Here is a 25,980-nt window from a genome sequence, read left to right on the forward strand (position 1 = left end):
GAGACAGTAAACAGTTGGAAATGTGCTGTGGCATACTGCAAAGTTTAAGCTGTTCACCATCTTTGCAACGCACATTTTACACCTCTCTGTTTTTTTTGTGTGTGTTTTTTTTTTCACATGGCCAAGTCGGGCTGACAGGAGGCGGACTGGAGTTCAGTAAGACTGCACGCGATTTATGACCTGGCACGCTGAACTCGGAGCAGGCCAAATTTACAGATGATCTGATTCAGTGTGTGTGTGTCCAGACCCTCACAGAATGTGCTGGTCTGTGCCAGGCCATGCTGTGGGAATTAACTACACCCTGCTGAAGGTGGCTCGGCGATATCTAACAAGAGCTTGTTCGAAAGAAAGGCCGGAGCGCCGCTGCTGTGTTCGTCTGCAGAGAATAAGAGACGCTGACTTGGTGGTGAACTATGAGTCAAATCACTGACCCTCCGACTTCCCGAGGGAAGGTGTCTGCTGACTTAATGAACCTTGACAAGCAGCCTCTCTCCCTTTTATTGCTTAAAATGGGTCAATCAAGCAGGGCAAGAGAAATATTCTGCCTATATGCATATGTAATTATGTACTTATCTTGCAGTAGGAGGTGCTGTGAAATAGAGAACCAAGAAAGAGCGGGAAATAATAAAGATGAAGAAACTATGACTCAAAGTGAGGTGATACTTTTGAAAGTGAGACTGTTATTGCGTGAGTCAACTAAAATGAAATCACCCCATAATGCTAATCCATCACCACAAACTATGCCTTTAAAGGAATTATTTTTTGTCCAGCTGAGTAAAACTACAACTTGTAGTTTTTAAATTTCAATTTTTATGTGGGAATATATTTTCACCCTTTAACCTGTTTAAAGGGTGAAAATATATTCCCACATTTTTGTGTCTTAGTGACTAATTGTATCAACATTTTTTTTTAAATTGGTCCAATACAGAGAGAGAGAGTGCTTCAGCTGGCAGCAGTGAAAAAAGGCTGTAATGTAACTACTAGGGGCATATGCGCTCAGTCAGTTTACAGCCACTAAAAGTGTTTATTTTTTCCACCGACAGGCTCAGATTGTCATTATAATGTCTGACAACATTATGGAAAGGGTCCCTACAGAGATAGTCCTTTTTGTTTAACCATAAACAGCCCTGAAACCGCTACTGCCAAACGCACCAGACTCTACTAAAATAAACAATAATTCAAACATACATCATTCACAATCGACAGAAACAAAATAAAACTCACAAAAAACATCTTGGTTCGTCTTTCAACTGTTACAGCAATCACCAACTCTGGCTGGGTTTAAATTAACCCTAAATTCATAATACATTTTATTTTGGTGCTATTTTATCGCATTGATTTTACTTTATAAGTGTATATTTTGTCCATGCTATAGAAACACTTGATCTTTTAAAGTGACACCTACTGCTTGCTGACCATCGAAAACACTGAGATCTGTTCAGCCCCACTCATTCATATCCCTTGAATACACTCCATATGCTTTACTTTTTTTCCAATGCCTGTCTATTAATTTACAAAACCATCCCATTTAAAGTTCCACTCCCTTACAACCTCGCATACTTCGGCTGAATCAATCCACACCGAGCTATGAATGCAAAGGTCACGGCTAAAAAGCTTTCATCTGTCTTCAGTTTACAGTAAATCAGTGTGGGTCTTTTATTATTTGAAGTGCTTTCGCGAGGAAGAAGCAGAGTTACCTCACTCACAGCTGACTTGGCACCAGCTTCTGCTCATGCATATTTAAAAAGCAGATTTGGCAAAACCGTCCGCATGTCAGTGTTTACAGACACTGATGCTGCTGTGTGAATCCTAATTGTGGACACAGTTTCCAACCAAGTATTTCTGTCACTGTGATAGTTGACAAAGCCCAAATAAAACTTAGATTAACGTAATTAAGCAGTTTTGGAAAATACCTTAATGAACTGGATTTACCACCACGCGCATGAGTCAAGTTACACTTTCAGTTAACATCCACGTCCGTGAAAATACGGATGATTAATGCACATCTCCCCACGTACAGCACCGAAGAGCTGTACAATCAGCGCAGTTTCAGGAGGAGCGTCACCAATTCAGCATCAGACCAAAAGCTTCTGTTCCTAAGATATGACGTTGAATAATGGTTAGAGAAGTGTTTTTGCAGAACATTGTGATGTCACAGTGAAGTTAACCTTTGGCATAAACTCATAGCAGTTTTAAATCCGAAAAAGGACTTGTTGTGTGTGTGTGTGTGTGTGTGTGTGTGTGTGTGTGTGTGTGTGTGTGTGTGTGTGTGTGTGTGTGTGTGTGTGTGGGAGGCTACCAGGTAGCATGTAAACACTGGTGTACAGATAAACACGAGTCCCCCTTGGTCTGGCAAAAGAGTGTATATGTGAACACGGTTCCCACACTCGGAGCTAGAGACTACAACAAGGATAAAGATCGGACGAGCAGTACTGTGGTTTTATTATGTATTTGTTTCAGGTTTGAATCCTGGTAACCGTTTGCTTCAATTTTTTGGGAGATGAGCGCGATGCTTTTTTTCCGGGGTATTTCAGGCACTGTTTGGTGGTCTATAAAAGTTAACCTGACTTTCCATCAGCATGAGGGTGAGTAGATAATAACTTAATTTTTGTTTTTGGGTGCGCTATTCCTTTTAGGATCCATGGGTACCCTGATATCTGTCACTGCGATATCTGTTAAAAAACGTAGATTAAAGTAATTAAGAGGTTTTAGGAGATACCTTGATTGAAAACCTTGAGACAAAGCAGTAGACAGGATTATTCTGGTCGAGGTTAAAGGGAATAAACTTGTTTTCCACATTCTTGAGTCAAATCATGGAGGTCTCGGCCTGCAGAAAGTGCCAGAAATCTGCTTTGGTTGAGGGAGTTTGGGAGCTCATTTAAATCTCCACACATTTGTGAAGGGATTGTGGGAGCACCACCCTCCCCTGATCTGTGGTCTGCTCAGGCCGCCGAGGTGGAGAGGTCCGTGTGTAACTGTGTGTAAGTCTGTGTGTGTGTGTGTTTCCTTTCAGCAGTGATCGTGATCATCTCTCCCACCTCAGCCCGCGGAGGTTAACAAGTGAGCTGCCCCCTGCCACTTCCTCTCCCTGCGGTCCAGCTCCTCCAAGACCCCCGACATGATCCCATCCCCAGCCCTTGACATTCAGCTTAAATTTAATTTTACATATCAGTGATTGCTTTCCAGTGACCATCGCTGCCTGGCATCCCGACTCCGTCCATCTGTCTGTGCAGCGTGTGAGCATATGAAGATGCAATAACATGACTTGACTCCTTAACAGAATCCTGTCGTTTATAAGCGTGTTATGTAAATCACCCACTCGGATCTTTGCCGCCGCTGCCTGGATGACTGAGGTGTGTGTTTACGCGTGGGTGTGAGCGAGCATGTCACGCAGTGGGAAGTGATTCTCCTAATGGTTTTTCTGACTCCGAGGATCACTGACCTTGAAACTATAGGCTGTATAATTCACAGACGGAGCGTTTGTGACACTCATCTGTGTGCACGCCAGTCAGTCAGGACGAGTGCGCCGAGGTTCTCCGTGTTTCTGACCTGGAACGGCCCCGCTTCCTTTGAGTGCAGGTCCGCCCTGCTCAGCTCAGCTCAGCCTGTCTGTCCGTGTGATAAATTCACACCGGGTTATGGATGACTAGTGCGTACAGGAACAGGGCGGTGTCCTGTCAGAGCCTCCCATCCTGATTTGTTTCATTTACATTTAGTTTATACCTCTGCCTGGACGCTTTATGAGCCTTGAGATTCTTTTCACCTGCAGCCGCCTGTGCAGGTTTCACTTTTTCCACTTCTAAATTTTGGCCGATACAACAAAAACTGCACCTGTCAGATGAGATTTAAAGGTCCAGTGTGTGGGATTTAGAGGGATCTGTTAAGAGAAATAGAAAATAATATGACATGTATGTTTTCTTTAGTGTATAATCATCTGTTAATAAAAATAATTTTGTTTTTATTACCATAAATTGAGACTTTATATCTAGATACACTTTCTGTTCCCAAACTCTCACTATTACAGCAAAAAAGGGTAATAAAATATGTTTCTGAAAACATTTTAGGCAATAAATGGGCTCTGCAGCACCATATCCTTGTTTAAATTCAAGCATCACTGCCTAGTTTTACCATTTCATCAGAGTTTGGTCTGAGTTTGAGAGGGAGAGGAGCGTGTCTGTGGTCGGCAATACGAACAAGCACAAATACAGCCTGGAGTTCATGCAACAGCTTAAAGAGCCAAAACTGTGTGGCACGTTTCGCATCATTGGGGGATGTTTTTTTGGGGAGAATCTAGGCACTGGTGATATGGAGGAAAGTTTACTACAGTGACGCTTACTACCCACAACGGTTTCCATAAACCCTCAAATTGCACAAATCGAAACCGCGAATATAAAATACGCCTAATGAAAAGACGTCATCCATTTTAAATATCCATCACCATGCTTCGTGAAATGTTATCGGCACAGAAGTCGCATAACATCACTCAGTGGAAACAGTCATCTCGCAATTCTATTTTATCAACGTTTCGAAAATATTGCTTAAGTTTTGAGGAAAATGGAGCTAAAATATGAGTCAAAACCAAGACAAGCTGCAGACTAAGTGGTCTAGAAACTATGGTATGTGTAAACAGCCACTACAATGACTTTTTCAGGCCTTGAAAATGTGACTGTAATATTTCATGACTTTTCCAGGTTTTCCATGACCGTGGGAAATCTGGTTTAGTGGAAAAAAAGAGGTGTTGTACACTTTCATCCCCCACTAAGGATTTACAAATCTTCGCATTCTGTTTTATTTACACAGAGTCCCAACTTTTTGGGGAATCAGAGTTGTATTTTTGCCAAGTGATAATATCAGGCTGCAGCCAACGTGAAGGGACATCTCCGACACACAGATCATGCCTGGCTCAGGCCTTTCTTTAAAGAATAAAAGGTGGCAGTGGGGGCCCTGATCTCTCTCCCCGGCTCAGGCAAAGTGGCCGGCCTGCCTGTCTGCCTCTCTGCCTTAAATTCAGCTCCGCAGCAGAATGTGACCCCTCTGGACTTTGGGCAATGTCTCCTGCTCTGGTTACAGAGAGAAACTGACAAAGACCCCGGCAGTAGTTCTCTCATGCCATGAGTTAGAGTGACATTGTGGTGGGTCAGCACTGGGTCACAGATATTTTTCTCCTGCTCGCTCCTGGGGGGGGGAGGAAATGTGCTTAGACAAAAAACATGAGGAAGGTTTAGAGGGCCCGGTGTTTGGAAACGCTCTCCTCTCTTGTCCAAACAGTGTATTCTAATAACAACACTCATGCTTTTCATTTACGTGCTGGTAATGGATAGGACAGCTGCGGATCAGTAATAAGAAATAATGACCAGCTCGACTTTAGTGGGCTCACACCCACTGTACAGAGGAATTATACGCACACATAATTGTCTTGGCAAGTCTGGAGACGCACTAAGATGTGAAATCCTATTCATGCAAGTGCTATCTAATTGGCTCACTCCTTTGAGGAATTAGACCGAGTTAATCACGTCTGAATATACAGAACTCAATTAGAACTCTGCAAGCTAATGCAGACAGCCATGAATATTTGATGACGAAGTCAGCAGAAAGCTGAGCTGCTGCATGTTCTCAGACGACAAGTATAACCAGGGTGGGTGTATACCTGCCGTCGCCGCTGCTCGCCGTGCGCGTGGCAGCTCTCCCAGCGTGAGCAGCAGCTGTGCAGAGACGCCAACAGCGAGCTGCAGCGCCACAACGACGAGCATATGGGGGCCCTGAACTCACCACGCTGGCTGCAAGCCTCTGGATCTGACTACCTGCATATCCATCACAGAGAAGTGACAGGTGTGTGGGTGGCGTGCAGTCGTTTCTAATTAGAGCCATATTACTGTCTGGAAAGCAGCATTACAAACTTTATTTTTTCATGTTGTGGTGCTTAAATCACTGTGACTGCATGTGAGAGGAGAGATCAGAATGTGATTGGATGTACTGTATCATATATCCCCTCTGTCAATGACAGCAGGGGCTGCAGGGGACTTCTTGGGGATATCCCATTGTTAGGTGGGAGGGAAGTCGGCTATGATGTGCTGTGGAGGACGTCCATTACCAGGAGCCCCAATACAGCTGGCACCATGCCTGTTGCCTCTGGCTGCTGTGCTGCCCGGGGTGACTTCCCTTCGCTATCTAGATTGTTTAATGCATTTGAACTCACTTGCAAAATTCAGTAAACACAACCAGAGCAGTGGATCCTAACCTCATTTTTAGACATACCCCACAGTCAAAGTAGATGTTGATGAAAAGACGGACAACATGACAGCTGCCCCAAAATCAAACTTAAACATCTCTATCGCCCCCTGGTGTCTGTCTGCAGTATAGGTCACAAAGTCCGCCCCTCCACGTTAGTGAATGGGACATGGACCAATCTAAAAACTCAAAGTACACGCCAAATACATTTTTCCAAAGATGGTTTCTGACACTGAAGGTAGTTCTCATCACTCTGATGTTTGTTCAAGTGTTTTTTTTGATAAGTTCAGTTTTAATGAGTTATTTACTTCTAAAATAAGAGGATTTTCTGCCATCATTGTCAGCTGTGTGAACCCACTCATCAGGGCTGCTCGTCGGCTGCTCGCTTGGTCAAACAGGTATTTTGGCGGGAACTACCCCACCATGGATATCGCTGCAGCGCAGAATTTCAGCTCCGAATGACGTCACCAGCACAAGATGGCAGTGGCCATGTCCAGGTTATTTTAGCTTTACTTTAAGCAGCAGGAGTACGTGGGTACACATCGTCCATCTTTATAAACAGTCTATGGATGAAACACAAAAAAATGGATTGTAATTTTTTAAATTGTCAATGTTTAGGTCAGTTTGGCCAAGTTTGTATTTTTATAGAAACTAATTAGGATCTATATTTTTAAATTAGATCATTTGTTTTATTGTACATGTGAATTTGTGTGAAAATGCACTGCAGTGAATTTGATAAATTGCTCCGTTCTTTAAGAGAGCGTCCTTGCTGGTGATAGAAATTCGTATCAAGAGTTTGTACTGAAAAAGTGGGTGTGCATGTGAAAATTAATTACACAAAAAAGAAGCAGTTAAGCCATAAAAAAAGGCAACATGAATGGGTGAGGCCCGAGACTGACATCACCACTTTCCAAGACAGACAAACAGACACGGAGGGTGAAAGCTCATCAGTCAATCACCAACGTTTCCTGGTGACTGGCAGGTCAGGGCCGCTGCGCGCTGCTCTTCCTTTACAATAGCAGAATGGAAAGTCTTTCGGAGAGCGGAGCCAATGAGACCAAAGCCCATTTATTTTAAATAACAGAGCCATAGTACAACACCAGATAATGAACATAATTACATTCAAGCAACTTTGGCGTCCATGACCTTGGTGGTCTCTGAAATTCTGTCAAAAGAGGGAGAAATAGATTAAGGTTTTTGTGTGGGCAAATCCCTATCTCTTTATTACTGCTCTTTCAATATGAAGCTCTGCTCCTGGCGTGACCTTGTGTTACTTACATCAGTCTCATTACAGTACACTTAAACCGGCTGCACTTTGGATGATCTATATTCATGGGAAGTGGTAGTATAAACAGGAGAGTGGGTGTGCGATTCTGCCTCAAACGCTGAACTGAGCATTGTCTGCAACCCTTTTACTATTCACTGGTGTCAGTTAAGCAGATTGAATGGACGTGTTTATCCATTTGGAACCTGAAGCTAAGGGCGGCTAAAGAGCCGTTTAAGCAGCTGCAGAAATTTGCAAAAACTAGCAACAAGGCAGATACAGAGGACAGAATGGACTTAAGAACAGTAGACTCGCTGCCCCGTGTAAGCAATTAACCTCCGTGACACCGAATCCCACGGCTGAACTTCTTCAAAGACCAGCTAGGCTATCAGATACAGGCAGAGTCCCTGTTGCTCTCCGCTCTGTTAACTGATATGCTCTCGAGGTTAGACGCAGACTTCCTAAAGTGAAAGGAGTCAGAAAATTACTCTTCATTTCTAAGAGTATAGTTTCAAATAGATGTGGTGACATTTTGGCTTGAACTCTCTAGAAGGTATAATGGCTACTGGAACATAATGACTTCATTTGCTACACAGTTTTTTCATGGCAGGTTGTGAAAAATGAGTCTATTTAGTTTAGCGAATATACTGAAGAAATGAGTTTCCATGAGTCAATGCGTAAAAGGTTTTAGCCTTACACGGAAAGGCGAATTTGACTCCAATTCTGGTGCTCGTCGGCAATCCAGATTGTTTTGGTGTGAGCCGCAGAGTGTTTGAGATACTATTTGAGATATTTTGACTGTTAACTGGTGGATTTGGAGTAATTCATAGTGTTAAATTTCTTCCACATGCCAATGTCAGGGTTTATCTTAGCTGGTCTTTTAATTGTCTTGTTTTTATGGTTTTTCTAAAGCACATATTAACATACTTTTCAGTCCTTCGTTGTGGTAACTTTATTTTGTGCTCTTTTGTATTTAATATTGTTTGTTTTGTTGTTGTATACGGTATTTTGGTTTTTGTATTTTTGTTCCATGTTGTCTGTAACTTTTGTTGCTGCCTGTCTTGGCCAGGATTTCTTGTTGAGAGTTAGAAGAGAAAATTAAAACCTCTTTTATTTCTGTAGAGCAAAACTATGGCCACATGTTAAGCATATCTGTTAGCCTGCCACGTGTGGTCAAACTATCTCAGGTCTCGTAGTGGTGGACTGCTGGTACCTGACGAGCGAGCTGGAGTCACAAAACTATCACTGAGACATATTACGTCCTGGACTGAGAAGAACCAATAACATTGATTTTAATGTACAATGATTTATGTTGGAGTTATATTTATTATTTTATTGACTATTCGGGATTTGGGGGTACTGATCCTTAACCAAGCAGCATTAGGAAATATTGTTTTAGCATTAGCAGTAACTTAAATAAGTATTTCACCAATACATGTACTTCTCACATTGCTCTGATAAACTGCTGGTTGAAAATCTGTGCAGTACCCCTTTAATACAGCTGCTTGATTTGGCTAAAGCAGAGTGAACAGTAAACATTGAGCTTGACATTGGTGAGAAAAAAACCTGGATTATATGGGCATCGTTTTCTGTGAATCCCTGTATGAATGGCGGACCCAACCAATGACTATAAAGAAGGTAAACTGAGACTGAATGTCAGTTTTCATGTATCAGAATTTAATTTCATAAAAATCTTGAGGATTATATCTAATGTTTCTGTAATTACAGCCGCAGACATGAATGTCCCACAGAAACTGCTCTGAGACAAACACAAACAACAGAGCGCAACACTCACCACATACCTGGACATCATCATAACACATGACGCTGTCTGTAGCTGGTGGTTTCATACAAAAGCCAGCACACTGAGTGCGCTCTTGGCCTGTCAAATTACAGCACTTTTCCTCTAAAGTGGAGCACTCTTCTTAAATGTATTACGCCTCATATCTCTGCTTTCAGAAAGCTCTGAATGCATTCCTCAAAAAAAGCCAAAAGACCTCAAACCTTCAACTTTCTGCACATTCATGTGCATTTAACTGCAAGATGAGTGAGTCAATTAAACAAGGTAAACATTTAATCTTCTTCAAGGACTTTTTAACTGGCTATGAAACTCTCAGTTAAATACTGATTTCTCTATATGACCTGCATTAGCAAATAATAAAATAGTCTATCAGCAAAAATGGATATTTGTAGTTATTCTCCATGCCTGTAACCAGGGCCGTTTCCACGCCAAATCAAATTAAACTATGAATGGTGCACAGACCAAATGAGCCCATGTTAATATATTCCAAGGCGAGGTTTGGCAGCGAGTAATACATTAGCTGGATTAAAGATAACCTTGGGTCGGTAGTTGGTCCGAACCACCAACCAAAAGTGTTGGTATTTGACGACCTGGGACTGAGACTCAAGAGTCAACTGTCTTTCTTCAAAATTACATACTGCAGCTTCAACAAAGAAAAGTTGTATTACAAATGAGCTTCGTCTTCCTTTACTTCAGTGACACTCAATTTATGGCGCACAGGCCAAATCTGGCCCCTGATAAGGTGCCACTTGGCACCCCAACCATTTTCTAATTCACAATAAAAATACAGTGATTCATAATGGGAATTGATTTTTTCGATTTTTTGGTATACATAAGGTGCCAGAGTGCATAAAATAGCATAAAAATAGAGCTAGTTTATCAAGAAAGTGCCAGTGGAGGATCCCCAGCATCCCTCGACAGAGGTCCAAGCTTAGCCCCTAATGTCCTAAAATCCTAGAAACATCCTAAAATCCCATAAATGTCTTGAAATCCTAGAAATGCCCTAAAATCAGAGAATTGTCCAAAAATCTCAGACACATCGTAAAATCCTAGATTTGTCCTAAAATCCTTGAGACATCATAAAATCCTATAATTGTCCTAATATCCGAGAAATGTCCCAAAATCCCAGAAACGCGTTATAAAATACGGTTTACGGATTTAAATATATCAGCCAGACAAATGGTGCTTTTACTTTGAAGGACCTAATGTTGATGTTTATGCTGTGAGGCTTCCTGTCAACGGTTGGATGTCAGCGTCAGCAGACAGTTTAAAAAGATACTGTAGCACCTTTAACATCTCTTTATTTCATATATTACTAACATTTACAAGTCGTGCTGGTGCTCCGTGGTAATAATATAATGTGACTAAAAAGTCACAATCTGAGCTCTGCAAAAGCCCTGCTCTGTGTGTGTCTGTGGGAGGCAGAGAGCCGAAGACGAGAGCAAAAGAACCAAAACGCTGGTGTAACAAAAGACAATTCATACTCCATGGTCATCATATAGTAATTTTTATATCGCACGTAGAACAAGCCATGATACCTCGAGTATATTCAATCTATTACCCACCTCTACTACATAGTACACCTTTAAGTTTGAAATCTGTGACTTTCTATAAAGGATTACTTCAGATCTTGGGTCAACAAAGTGTAAATAATCATAATATAATCGTAGATCTGGTGACATTACTGGGTCTTTAATTAGTGGAGACTCAGCTAAAATACCTGGCTGTTAAGTTAAACACTGCTGTCGTTTCGTCCGGCCCCACTGCGTCCCTCTGATGCCATGTGATTCATTTTTTACAGTTTGCAGAAAACATACAGTCAGCAGGACTCTGAATCTGCCGCAAAATGTTTCACATGAGAGCTTTCTTGGAAAACACTTAGTGGCACTAAAACTCAAAACTGCTGTCTCTGAGTAACAATGACGGACAGCTCGCTGGGTGGTGTTTGCACACACGCTCACACTTTGAGTCTTATCATGTGTGCAAACACGGGATGGGGGAAGCTGTGGGACACCTCAGGCTGAGACACATCAGACAAGGAGAGAAAAAAAAAACAACGGCGACCCGATGTTGACACATTAACACGATTACGAAGCACTCCATGCAAAACAAGACATTAATTGAACGTCTGTGGAGTTTATCAACATGTTTGTGTATTCAAATAAGCAGCGATAAGTCCTCTGTGGAAGCCAGCTGTGGAAGGACAAAGGCTGATTTCTGCCCTGCACTGTGTGGGCCGGTGGTGTGACTGCGGTCGGTGAGACAACAGAGATAACAGGTTGTAAAATCAGGATGTAGACAGGAGACGATAACAGATGTGGGTGAGTTCCTGCACATTACTAAAAGGAATTAACGATATCTAGACAAACAGTTTGAATGAGGCAATTCACCCAGCGGAAGAGATGGATCTCGTTAATACAAATGCTGCTATTGTTCCACAGAATATGTAAAGTCTGAGCCAAGATAAGGGCGCTGCTGATCGCCTACTTTGATACATGGCAGAAAACTTTATTGGATGGCAATCAGCGTGGCGTGCAAAATGTATTCCTGCAATTCCTGGCAAAGGGATTAATAGATTTTTGCATAGCATTACACAGACTCTACACACAGCCAGTTTCCTGAGGCACCTGTTATACCTGTAAGATATTCTACATCAAACGTAATGCAGTGCCAGAGGGTGTGAAAAAAATCTATTTCACACTTAGAGTTCAGAACATATGGGATCAAAATATACACGGTAAAAAAGAGTTTATACTCTTTTCACTAAAAAGTTATTTTCAGTCCGTTTGAGAAAACTATCCATTATACAGATAAATTAAAATGTTGTTTTTACTTATTCTGTATCATTAAATAAACTATTTTGATCCATATGTAGTATATAACACAGAATCTAACAATAAGGCAAAGACTCCTGCATGTGTGTCCTTCACATATCTCGAACAACGTTAGTCCGAGCTACCCGACTTTCTGCAGGTGTATTGTAGAGAACTCAAGGATGTGCAGTGTTAATGTTGTCACACAAAACATTCAGTAATAATAAACCTTTAAGAGCCAACAAGCAGCAGGCGGCATGGTGGTGGAGTGGTTACACTTTTACCTCACAGTAAGAGATTTGAATGCACTGCTCTACTCAGTCTAAAAAAATCAATCAAAAACACACATTTTAGGCATTCTAGATTGATATTTTTAACTTAGTTCATGCAATCTGTAATTAAAGTAAAATTTTACTAATCAAGTTCAGTTGAAGGATGGTAAAGAGGGTTAATAATGGTTGCATATGCTGTCAATCTAAGGTGGCACCTTGAGAGCAGAAAAGAAATCTGAGTTGAAAAACAAACTCTCAGTATTTCATTACTGTTGGTTTTCTCTGAGAGATTCCTAGACTGACTGACTTGAAGGCTAACTTGAAGTTTTTCCACTTTCTCTCTGGGATATGACATTTCTCTTCAGAGACTCAACTCTCACGTTCATTCTCTAATCGTACAGAGGCATATGACCCTGAGGATGGGAATAAAAGAAGAAGAAATTACTTTCATTAAGAAATTCAGATTTCCCCCATCCTTTTGATCTTGTGCCAGAAGAACATTTATGCTGATGAAATGCATAAATAAAGTTCTTAAATTATCCCGTTCCTCTTTAGCGCATGTATCAGAGTTGGAGAACTTCCAGACAAGACAACTACAATCACAGTGAGTGCCTCTGAAAAGGGTTGATTTAAGAGATGGCCTGCTGCTGGTTTAAGCGTCATGGAGCTCAACTTTACTGGTAAAGTGCACATCGAGCCATTTCCTGCAAGTGATGGGAGGGGACATATGTGTGTGTTAATGTGCTGTATCAGAAAAATCAACAACATCAGTGTGTGTTTGGATTTATTTCTTTTAGGACGATTAACCATCGTTCCAAGATGTTTTCTAAAAAGCAACTACTGTAAATATCAGGAGTTATTTTTGAGCTGCTCTGATCATGAAGATGTTTCATCTTTCATCCGCTGATAACAAAGTCCTGATCTGTTAGTTTCTAGCAGGCTGCACTGGTACTAACACGAGTCCAGTCACAATCCAGTCTGCAATCTGGAAACATTTGTGTTTCGTTGGCAAAAAAACAACACGATAACGTTTGTTTTAGGGGCCGTTCACATGGCAACGGTTCTTGCATGAAACATTAGCATTGTTACTGTTTGACCTTTTATTCACACACCAATGGTGATTTGAAGGCCTGAAAACGCAATTTTTTGAAACCGGGTTCTATAATCTTTTAAAAACGTCACCCCTTCTGTCGCCACGGAAACTGGCAATACGCTGATCCTGTGAGAACAGTGACATCGTGGCCACATAAACATTACGTTTCAGACAAATAACCACGTGCGAGGAGGACGAAAATAACAACAATAGCGGACTGCCGAACTGTGTTTGTCCAGACAAAGCTGACGGTTCTCTGTTCGCCATCGTCTTCCTGTTTGTTCGCACTCATCGCTCTATAGAGGAACGCCTTTATGTGCAGACATGCAAGTTACATCGCCAACTACTGGCCTGGCATGCATACTACGGCACACATACTACAGCGTTTTTGGTTGTTTCTGCGGATCTGTGTACACGAGGATTGTTTTCACAATGTTATGAAATGCAAAGGAAAGACTTTTCCATTTTAAATAGGGCCGTTCTCGTCTAAACGTGACCTCAGCGTGGCTCCTGTCCGGTGCAGGATAGGAGCCACACTGAACACACAGCAAAAACTGCAGAAACCCTCTGACTTTTACTGTTCACCAGCTACAGGAATGAAAGAAGATATTTATTTTTAAAAAATCAAACTTTTCACAACCTGATATTAAAAGAGTGCTCCACTGATTAACTGCATGATTTAAATTATTATAGTTGTGCATTGCTAAACAAGAATAACCACAATGTGGCTTTATGTCTCGCCAACCTTTCAATTTGCAGCTTACATCCATGTCTGTCTAGACTCGTGATGTTTTTTAGGAATTTAATAAAAGGTATTAAGTTTAGTTTTTTGTGGATGTACATGGATGCTTCACAGACATCTTCAACCCAGCAGCACAGGAGATGTGTACGATCAGCAGTTTCAAGTTTCACCAATTCTGTTTCTGACCAAATGCCTCCCCATCTGTTCCTGAGTTATGATGTTGAATAATAGCTAGAAAACATTAAATATGTGAGAAATTTTGTTGTCATTAGTTCATGAATTCTTGAGTTATGGCCAAAAACAAATTTTGTAAATTATAAGAAATTCCCTACAGCGTTCCTGAGGAATCATGTTCATGAGAATCGGGCCGACAGATAAACTGAAAACTCAGTGACTCCAATCATGGCTGGCACAGAGGCGTACAAAAAAAAAAAAGGGATCAACATTGATGAAGCACAATGAGAAATATTGTCTTTTTTATGCCACACATCTTTCTTCCTCATCAAAATTTAGTTTTAAAATTTGTACAAACTGAATCCAATAATCTTCATCAAATATTTCTTTTAAAAAAAACAAGAGTGAAAGCTAAGCTACTGCCCAAAATTTCCAATGTAAAGCCTGATTGCATCACTCAGCTACTTCCCATCTCAGCTTCCAGGAATGACCTGCAGGCTTACCCCTAATATTGCTGACACTGAGAAACGTGGACCCCGTCATATCCAGCCACTGGACTGAAACTGAACCGCATGCTAAAGAAACTGAATGAGGGAACCACTTCTGCAAAACAATTTCATTGCGGTTTTGAAAAATGACACATCTTTCCTGACAATATTGTGCAAGAAAATTCTTTCATGAGTGTTGCTCAACACAGAGACAGAAAAAAAGATCACAATTGTGTAAAAAGCAACAAAAACACCCTAAAGTAAAAAAATAAGTGAAAACACCTTCTGGGACATCCCAATGCACTGCCAGTCATTTCTTCAGTCGGGTCAACTTTTGATCAGAAGACTGATTTAAACAAAAAGAGGAAATGGAGGAGACAGAATCTTCTGTTTTATGTAATCCACAAAGAGAATTAGCACCATGTTACATTATAACATGATTTTAACACTCATTTAATAACTAAAGTGCATTAAAATCATATCTGACTGCTCATCAACTGAAACTCCAGATAGTTATGCATCAGCTCACCGAATAATGTGGAAGTGTAATCATCATCTAATTCACCAAAGAAGAGATATGTGAAAATCCTCTTTTAAAAAAACAATGAATGCATCTCTGATATCATAATTCAGGGAGAACTAAGTAATAATCTATCAGGATGTAACTGGCTGGAAAACAGGTAGCCAAGACAAGTTTTGAGCTAGCCTTGTGTATTTGCCGTTTCTACTGAGATTAAATCTGAAGCTTTGATAATTAAATTCATATCTAAAATATTAATATTTAGCTCTGATATCACTGTCAAAGCTAAATATTAACAGCAGATATGAGGTGACGCAGGTGACAAGTGTCTTAAACCTACATCCACTGATTTTTTGGCCATTTGGGGACAGCAAGCTGTTCACACCACAGTAGGCGGGTTTCCATTAACCCTCAAATTGCACAAATTGAAACTGCGAATATAAAATCCTCCTAATGGAAACATGTCAGTTTAGAAAAAAAAAATCCCATTTATCGCAAAAAAGTTTTTGAGGTGGTATCTCAAGTGATCCGAAAAAGCCACGTTTCCCAAAACTGCAATGGAATTTTTTTTCGCCTTTAGAAGTTATATGATGCACAAGAGAGAGTCACATGATGTTCCTAAAAAACATGGCGTGGTTTGAGAGGACAGATGAAGAGACCGAGATCTTTTTAAGTCTTATACGAGACAAAAGCATTGCTGAGCTACAGGAGGAGTTACTGCATCACTGAGCTCTGAACATTATTAACACTGACAAAAACCGACATTTGTGTGCGTGAACATAAAACAGCAAAATTAACTGCAAACTAAACACTCCTGAATCCAGCACTAGGCATGATGGGAAATGTAGGCTAAGTGATGGGCTTGTCGTCCTTTGGCGTCCTCCATCAGCTGTGACAGTAACACAGCTGCTACTATCTTAAAAATACAGGTAAGGTTTGTTTAATGTGTGTATAGAAACATCTTTTTTCAGCAGATATCTGAGCAAGCTAAGGTTGTTTATGTTTATTTCTGTGGTATTAAGTTTATTTATTTAGTCAATGCTGGCCAGCGGACTGAACAGGGACTAGAAAACGTGTCCGCTGCAGGTCTTTACTACGTTTCGACCTGCTTGTCATTGCAGTAAACTCGGTTTCATTTCATATACTGATTGTTTTCCAGTTATTAGTCAGAATCTGTATTTCTGTGGAAACAGGGATCGCACATCTTAATTTTGAGAGCTACATTTTGTTTACACACTACTAAAGTAAGCACCCTCCAGTGTGATACTGTTGAAGTCAAACACGAACTAAACTGAGCTAAAAGTAGCAGCACATTCAAAAACTTGCATTTTGATATCAGACACGAGTCGCTGAACACTTAACAAAACGAACCTCGCTGCCTGTCTACGTCAACAACATGTGTCACTGAGTAACTGCAGGGAACCACTTTCAGGGGAAGACACCATGAAGAAGTTTCACTGAGTGACCAGAAACAAAACAAAACCAAAAAAAAAAAGAGGAAATGAAGATGTGTGTGGCGAGATGTGGCAGCTCGCCGCACTTTGATAAAACGTGGTTGCCTGAAGTAAAAATAAATATGAACATTCCAGGCGCAGGTCTTCAAACGCGCCCCCCCTCTGATGTCATAATGTGCACACTTGAAACATGGACACATAAATAACCAGAGAGAGCCAACACGAGGCGGTGAGGCAGGCGGGTTTGAAGGGAACAAAGTTACTCACAATATAGCAGGGCTCGCAGTAGGCCTTCTTCTCCACCGCGTAGAAAGGCTTGCCGCGCAGCTTGGTGCTGCAGGTCATGCAGACGAAGCAGTCGACATGGAAGACCTGGTCCATGGCGGTGCAGCCGGTGCCTTCACCCACCACGTTCTCTCCACAGCTGGCACAGCGGCCTGGGGGAGAGGAAGAGGAGGGGAACAGATTCAGGATAAATCCACAGATATTTAAGGTCAAATCACATTCATCAGGAAAGCAAAAGTCACTGAAAACACTTAAGATTAAAGAAAATGATCCAAACGTGTATGTTGTCATGAAGCTGTAAAGTGTGACTTCATGCACTGAGAGACGCTCTGATCATTGCACACAGCTTCAGCTGATAGGAAGAGTCCTGCAGGGTGCAAAGACTCGCTCACACTCTCAGGAACGTGAAACATTTCAAAAACAACCAGGTCAAATATACAGTATTTTATCTTGATACTATTCTGCTCATTTATTTATTCAATTTTATTTATTTTTGTAAGATTGAATTTGCTGACCAAGAACTTCAATTATTTACAGTTTACAAGTACAATTAATTCTGCTATAATACAAGGCACAATAACACAACAGCACGACTGGATAAATGAGGCTTGGATTATACTGCACAAGTTGTGTGACAGTTTGTGAACAGATATTTTGATTTTGTTTTACTGCCGTTAAACGTTGACCCATTCGACTTTCACTTTACTGAGAATATGCTCAGTTCTTGGATTCTTTGTTACGAGGAATGCCAGAAAAAAAAACAAAGTTTTCTTCATAAACTCAACATAACAAGGGGTAAATAACTGATCTGCAAATGGTCATTTGGGGGTGAACTGTTCCTTTAATATGTTTGCTACTGTGTCTGAAAGGCTTTGTGTTGAGCTGTGTTACACATCCATCCACCCATACTATACTGTTCCAAAAAATTTGGAGCTTTTCCTTTAAAAGCTTCATTTCTGATGTCAGAGGTTCCTAATCTTCATTTCTCTTTCAAACACTGGATAAGGAAGGATTAAATACTATAATTATGCCACATTAAAGAAACCATACACATCACCAAAGTGTGACATGGACGACATCTATTTAAAAAAAAAATCAGGCTTAAAATGATAAAAAGAAAACTTTAGAAGTACAACTAAGTCTTTGTAGAAGGGGGCACAAGTGAACTGATATTATTGCGCCAGAAAGAGCCTGATTGCATATTGCGGGACATGGCATTTGGATATCTTTAATTGAGTTGGAGATATCTTTAATTGAGTTTAAGATGTCCTCGACTCAATGCAAGTTATCTTCAACCCAATTAATAACACTGTCAATTTAATTACTGGTATCTTACAATAATAGGGTTTAAAACGATATCTGAGAATGTTTTATTTTTTACACATCTGAAGACAGATTCAATCTCTCAGAGCAAGTATGATACAGTATATTTAATTAATTCAAGTTCAGTTGTATGGATCATTTTTCCTTCTTTTCTTTTCATTTTTTTTGCTTCATCTAAAGGCTGATTTGGGGCGATGATTGACACTCTGTATGTTCTGAACAGAGCAGTTCAAGCGTGTTACAGACAGAGGCGAGACACTAACCGGGGGAGATAGAGTATCTGATGCTTGCATTTTCACAGTTCCACTCGCTGTTTTCATATCAAAAAATTCAAACAGAGTGTAAAGCGGAATCTGTCTCAGGTATCAGCACAACTTTTGGAAGTCATATGTTATTGAGATCAAATATCTGCTTGACTGCGAGGCCCGCTAATGGTATCCTAATCTCAGATAACTCATTATCTTATTGTCAGCCTCAGTGGAAACTGAGAAAAGTTGCTTAACAAACAGCTGGATCCACAACTTTTCCAGTAAGAAATCCTCGGCGTAGGTCTCGGCTTCAATATTTAAAACACATGCGTTTGTCCCCTACAATAAAAAGACTTTAAGATATCTATACCATAAATTAGAGCATAAAAAAAACACAGAATGCAGAAAATTAAAAAAGGATCACCATCCCCTGCAAAACAAAACCTGCTCCCTGTCAGTGGCATATCTTTGAGGTCCCCCTTGATATTCAGAACACGTGCATTTGTCCTCAATAACAATATTGAAAGTAGCACAGGACTTTTATTCTGAAACTTTGAGAATAAAGGTGCAACATTTTGAGAAAAAGTAGAATAATCAAGACTTTTTTTTAAGTTTGTGTATATTGTTATATACATTAAAAGTACAGTGTGCATCAAATGCAATAAAATGCATTATGTCTCAAATTTCTCAATATATTACATCCTTATTCTCGTTTTCTTAGATAACACAGATATCTAGGTTGTTTTTTGAGTGAGCAGAAATTTTGCCATAACACATACCGGCTATTGAAAGTCCAGCTGTTTGCACATGACTTTTCTTTAACCCTCTGAAACCCAGATTGACGTCACTTTTCTTGTGCTGCTTTTACCTTCACATGTATTTAAGTGTTTGAAATCTGAGCAGACCGGTTTGCTTAAAAAAAAAGAGAAGGCACTGAGCAATTTGGCAAAAACTCTGCAAATTCCAAGATATTAGTAAACCTGGAAAATAATTTTGAAAATATTTATTTATTTATTTATTATCCAGTTTCAGGTACTTTTCTTGTACTTTTTACTATTTTTTTCTTTTGCTTATTTTTGTGTCACTTCTTCTTTTATTGCTCATTGCCTTCTTTCGGAAAGAAATCAATTTGCCCAGGTTTCAGAGGGTTAATATTGGGATTCATCGTTTATTACCTGGGGACACATTAAGAAACACAGCGCTGACAGATTGCCGCTGAAGACATTCAGCTGTTAACATTCTGAATTCTTATCACAGCTGAATTTTGTACGTTAATTTAGCGACACTTGTCATCCACGACGTATATCGCAGACAAGTTTTCATAAAACCTGCTATTGGTTTCATCTGCTCCCACTGCTCTATCCACACCTCAATTATGGCTGCGTTACCTACTGTACGGGGAGGCAGATTAAACAAACTAGTGAAGGCACGTCTCGGGGGGACATGTGGGTGTCAGTGGAATCACAAGCAGGGTAATCACTTCAGAGAGCCAGAGGGAAAGAGAAAGGGAGAGAGAGTGAGCGAGAGACAGAGACGGCGCACGCCGAGCCTGTTAGTGGCTTCAGATCACAGGCCATCTTCAGTGAGTGGATGAGAATGCCAAACATGTCCCACAGGGCTCCCACTTTAAATAGCGAGAAGGAAACCTCTCGGAAATCCTTTTCCTTTTGGCAGTCTGTGATCGCGAGGGCCCTCAGGAGCTATTTGTGCGCGGCTGTGTGTACAGTGTACACAGTTTTACCCCAACACACACACACACACACACACACACACACACATATACACAGTTAAAAAAAATCTCTTTGCACCAGACATACCACACATGTAGACGAGTACATACAAACACAGACACATGTATCGTACAGTGTATGCATTCCCGCAGACATGTCATGCCATGCTGCATGCACACATCAGCAGCCCACACATGAATTCACATGATCATGTAAGAAAGAGCAGCTGAGGGCTGCTTACAGTCGCCCTCTGAACACTGTAGGCCTTTTTTATTGCTCAATATATACAGCAAACAAACAATTTAAAATAAGAGTCTTAAAGCACTGTGAAGTATGTCACGACAGACATGATTTAGTTTCTTTTGATTACTTAATTAATCATCTGGACTACAAAATATCTATAAGGATTTCCTATTACAACCAAAGATGACAAATTTTGACAGCTGGTGTTCTCCCTCACCTACAGTCCCAAATATTAATATATTCAGTTTACTATTACAAAACCAGAGTGTTTGGCCTTCTGATCTCAAAAACTTAAGACAGCGCCTCATCTTAAAATAATTATATTAACAAAATAATTGCTTATTAATTTTTGTCACTCAGATAATGATTGATTGACTTGTCTTTCACTTGCACAATAAAGAATAAAACCCGAAACAATAATGAGAGTACTCTAGGGATGAGGTTTTCTTCTGCAGGATAATGAACAAGTTAGCATCGCCCTGCTTCCTTTGTCAACAACCCTATACGATTTTGAAATTACAAATATAAAATAGACCTCATGGAAACGTGTTGATTTTGAAAAAAAAAAAGACTTTACATTCACATGAGGTGGTATTTCAGGCAGTTTGAAAAAGTCATATTTTGCAAAACTGCACTGGAAACACTTTTCTCGCTTTTATAGGTCACATGATGCTACAGCTCACGATGCAGCAGGAGCTACAGGAGCTGTTACTGCGTCACATAACGAGCTCCCACTGAAGGTGCGGTGGCTGCAATAGAAATAAAGCTGCTCATGTTTTGAACATCCATCGCCATGCTTCTTGAAATGTTATCGCTAAAGAAGAAGTTGCATAACATCACTCAGTGGAAATGCAGTCATCCCAATTGTGTTTTATCGACATTTCTAAAATATTGCTTAAGTATTGCTACATTTTTTAATGGAAGCCTGCATATTGTAACATAAGACAGAAAATAAGGAAAAGCATAATAAGTCGCCTTTCAAGACTTTGAGTCTCACATTCAGCTCTGATGCATCTTTGTAATATAACATGCTTCATTGTGCGGTAAGAAAATGATTCCACAAAGTGTAAAAATGTAAATCTTCTCAGTGCGTCTGTAACTTTTTCCCTCTAACAGTCTTACTGTATGATGATAGACACAAGTGCAGGGCGTTTTACAATGCTTCACATCAATAATTTCACACGTCTGCGTCAGGAAGTGAGCATTTTCAATTTTAAGACACTACTTCAATTGACTTCTTGAATAATACAGGACAGCAATTGAAGCAACATCGTATTTACCCCTGTGGAGATGATCGCAAATACTTTCGAACTATTTCAGCTGGGCATAAAGGAATCATGAAAGGCCTCACCGCTCCCCAGCGTCCCTTTGCGCGGGGAATGGAACCAGAGTCTTAATATCAAAACTTCAAATAGTTCCTGTAGAACCAATGCAATGGTGACGGGGCGGGAGGGGGAGTTCATTTACACTTTACTCACTTTCTTTCCTTTCATTCTTCAACCCTCAGAAGTGTCTCTTCTCTGTTACATCGAAAGTCAAAAGAAGGACTGAAGAGAAAATCTTTTCTTCTTTTCTTTTTTTTTTTAAAGAAGCACATTCCCTGTGAGCTATAGAGGCTTAGAATGGTTAGACAATTTAATTGGATAAAAGGAAAAGATTAAAGAGGCCCTGACTCTGTTCCATAAATAATTGATTTCTAATGTATTTGTAGTGGCAGTGAGACGCTGTTGTTTGGGAATGGGGGATGTTGAGTGGCAGAACGCTTCAGATTTCCCTCAGTCTTTGCCTTCTTTGTTTTTTCACGCCGTGATATTGAAGCAGCATGAAAGGCAGAGAGGGAGCACACTTGCAGCTCAATTTGATCTTACATCGTCAGAAATCAAAGATCGTGCATGTAAAGAAGGATCGCAAGGAACTTTTTTGTGGGAGACCAAACTTTTCACACTATGTTACTAAAGAATACAATTCTGCTGGTGCAACCCTTGCAAACCCCAGAGGCAAAGCCGGCAACTGTAGCTCGTATCCAAAACTAATAAAAGAACCACAAAATCCATTTTGGGACTTCAACTAAAGTTTTGTGCTTGGATTAAAATATCCGATAGATGTGGTGGTAAAAACAGACAACACGTTCAACTGCTGCATATGTTTCACTATCAACAACACAATGATGCGACAAGGAATGCATTAAAGAAATAATTCACTGATATAAAGAGGGTCATCGCATAAAACCGAGCTGTCTATGCAGTAAAAAGACACAGATACTGGTGCTAAATGACCAGGTTATTTTGCTTTTTGGTCACGTTGATGTTGTATTTCAACTAGGGCTAGGCGATATAAAGAAAAGTCTTATCACAATATTTTTTTTCATGTCAGTTGATGTCAATATATATCACAATATACATCAAATCACTATTTCTGTCAAGCTTAAAGGTTCTCTTTGACTCCTGAGTGAGAGATGAAGATATCATAGCCAGTGAAGCAAGATAATGATTATTTCAACCGATTTTCGACTCGATTTCCAGCTTCTCGTGGCTGATAAGATACCGATAACTTCTTTATGTTTGTTTTTCATTGAGGGTATGAAAGGCTGAGATGTGAAGAGTGCAGTGGAGCGGACATTCGGAGACACTGATGGAGACACCGGCAGAGAATGAGAGTGGAGTGGACACCGGTGGAGACATTGGCGGAGACACTGGCGAAAAATGAAAGCGAGTGGACATTCAGAGACACTGGCAGAGAATGAGAGCCGAGCTGACATGGCTGGAATGCGTTCATATTTCAATCGAGAAAAAGGTAATATCGCGATTGATATCGTTATCATTTATCACCCAGCTCTAATTTCAACACGGGCGCTCTGGAAGGACGTAATGTAACTTTCATTTCGGAACCATTTTTTAACCATAACAGGTTGTTTTGAGAAGACGTTTAAACAACAATCATTCAACGTCTCAATATTTACTGCAGATGGCCCTAAAATTATCAGAGCTGATTTAAAAAAGTATTTCACCAACATAAAAAGGGTCTACACATAAAACTAGGCTGTCTCTGCAGTAGAAAGGTGCAAATGCTTTTGAAATTGGTGCTTCATAACCAGACATAACTGAGAAAAAGGACATTGATTTTGCTCAAGAGATGGAAAAACTACAACTACCAGCATGCATTGCAACACATCAGACCAATAAATGCTCCCTCTGGTGGGTGACAATCTTGTAGTGCAGTAAAACAATGAGATGATTCATGTTTCTGAGAACATTTGAGGCGAGAAATAGGCCACGCAGTAACAGAGTCATACATATAACAGCACCGCTTAATTTTATGGTTTTTATTGATCTCCGTTTTTTTGGCCTTTGTTTTCACTGTGCAGGAAGTAGTGTGGTGCCCACCTGATTACAAACTCTCACTATAACGGCTTCACGAGGCTAAAATTCTGTTTCTGGGGTTACTCTTATCACGTTTTAGTGAACTGTGGTGTAATCTGCTGTCAACATTTTCTAATACTGTAATTAATACTATAGAACTGTGCCCAGATATTATAAAATTGCTTGCTTGTGTCTTCTTGGCACGGGCAAAATGGAGCCTTGGGATGAATATCATAAAAAATATATTGATCTTGCTTTGAAGTGCATTACAATCCACTGGAAATCTGATCACCCTCCTACCATATTGCATTGGGTTAATGAATTGTCAAGCGACATCCCATTAGATAAAATCTGCTACAATGTAAGATGTAAGAGTCAGGATATTTAAAGAGATATGGCAACAGCATACTAATTTTTTGGCAAGAATGGCAGCTTTAGGTACTATTGGTAGATGTGCCGTGTTATAATGCATTTATACTTTGTTGTCATATATGTCGATGTTTAGATTCCCAATGCAAACTGTAATGTGATATGGGCCCGCTTCCTTATTATATCAGTCACATTATGTATGTCTTTTGTTTTTTTTTAACGAATTTATTTTGTTTCTTACTTAGTAACAGCTATAAAATTGTTGTTTTGTTTGTTTATTTGTTTATTTAATTACTTGCAACATGGAGTGGAGGGTACTTTTGAAGGATAGAGTAAGCAGGGAAAACAACCAAAAACATAAATAAATAAATAAATAAATAAACAAACATTTCTGATAACATGACATTCTGATACAGCGAGGCACAGGCAGTGCAGTAACATATAATTTATATTTGATCAGCAATGCCTAGTTTTACCGTTTGATTGGATTTTGGTCACAGTTTTTAGATAGAGAAGCGGTTCTGTGTCTTGATCTGCTCTTACACTCATGGTGTCCGTGGCGGTAGGATGGGTGACGGGCAAAACCAAAAAGCAGCAGTACATCCTGTAGTTCAAGCAACAGCCAAGAAGAGCCGGTGAAACTCTGCTGGATGATGCAAATTATGAAAAGTGCGCCATTCAGCATAAGATGCAACTGTTTTATTAAATATTTTCATGTTAATTATATGCAAAAAACAGAGTTTTTTTCTATAGTAAAAACTTTTCGCAAATATGATTCAAACCCTAAAATCAGCAATACTAATAGTCTACTAATAAATAATAACAAGATTTCTTGCTTTAGGAATAAAGATCAGACTTTGGCAGTATAAGATTTTATTGCAAATACTGTGTCACTGGAACGGGAACAGGGAGATCCAGGCGATGGTTAGATGGAGGAAGTTTACCGCAGTCCATCTACACAAAAATCTGCAAAGTGTACCTTTCAGATATGGCTAATAGAAATGTAGCTGCAACAAAATTTCTTGCTCTACTTCACATTTTTATTAGGCATGTTGCCACCCTCTAATAAAGCATTAATTTAGTGCAACACCTTTAAAAAGGTGTGCCAACAAAGGTACAACACTGTGCTAACTTCTTCACACTTAATTAAAGACATAAACAATAGGTCAGCGAGTGGCTAACAGCAGAAAATAAGTGCATCAAACACATTAGGAGTGTAACCGCCAGCTACTGAACAGCCAGAGGCCGCAATTCGTGTGCCGTTTCATCTCTTTCCCCTCCAGGTTAATCTACTTTGTTGCTTCAGATTGCCCTCCGTGCAGCCTGACAATGCTGTGGCCTTCAGTTGCCTTGGTATGACAAGAGAAATAGCTGTCATCGCTGCATTTCAATCTCCGAATGCCTCTTTCCTAACCCCTGCCTTTAATCTCATTCCCAATGTCAGCAAATAGCAATCTGCAGAACTGCTGCGGCGATGGTGGAGGATGGAGGATAGGCGAGCCTGTGCCACTAAGCATTACTGCTCGGCCTGTCAGGGCCCGCGGCAGCGGAGCGAGGGGGGCTGAGTGTAGGTT

At 40.3% G+C, this 25,980-nt stretch overlaps 1 protein-coding gene across 1 annotated transcript in view; it reads right to left on the minus strand.

Moving 5' to 3' along the window:
• Positions 1-25,980, minus strand: part of LOC121940998 (LIM domain containing preferred translocation partner in lipoma) — a 185,512-nt gene that overhangs the window by 11,240 nt on the left and 148,292 nt on the right. Inside the window, 1 exon segment of the mRNA XM_042483690.1 lies at positions 17,117-17,286. Coding sequence (XP_042339624.1) covers positions 17,117-17,286 — 170 coding nt within the window.

This window comes from Plectropomus leopardus, chromosome 3, assembly GCF_008729295.1.
Source record: "Plectropomus leopardus isolate mb chromosome 3, YSFRI_Pleo_2.0, whole genome shotgun sequence".
Lineage (NCBI taxonomy): Eukaryota > Metazoa > Chordata > Actinopteri > Perciformes > Serranidae > Plectropomus > Plectropomus leopardus.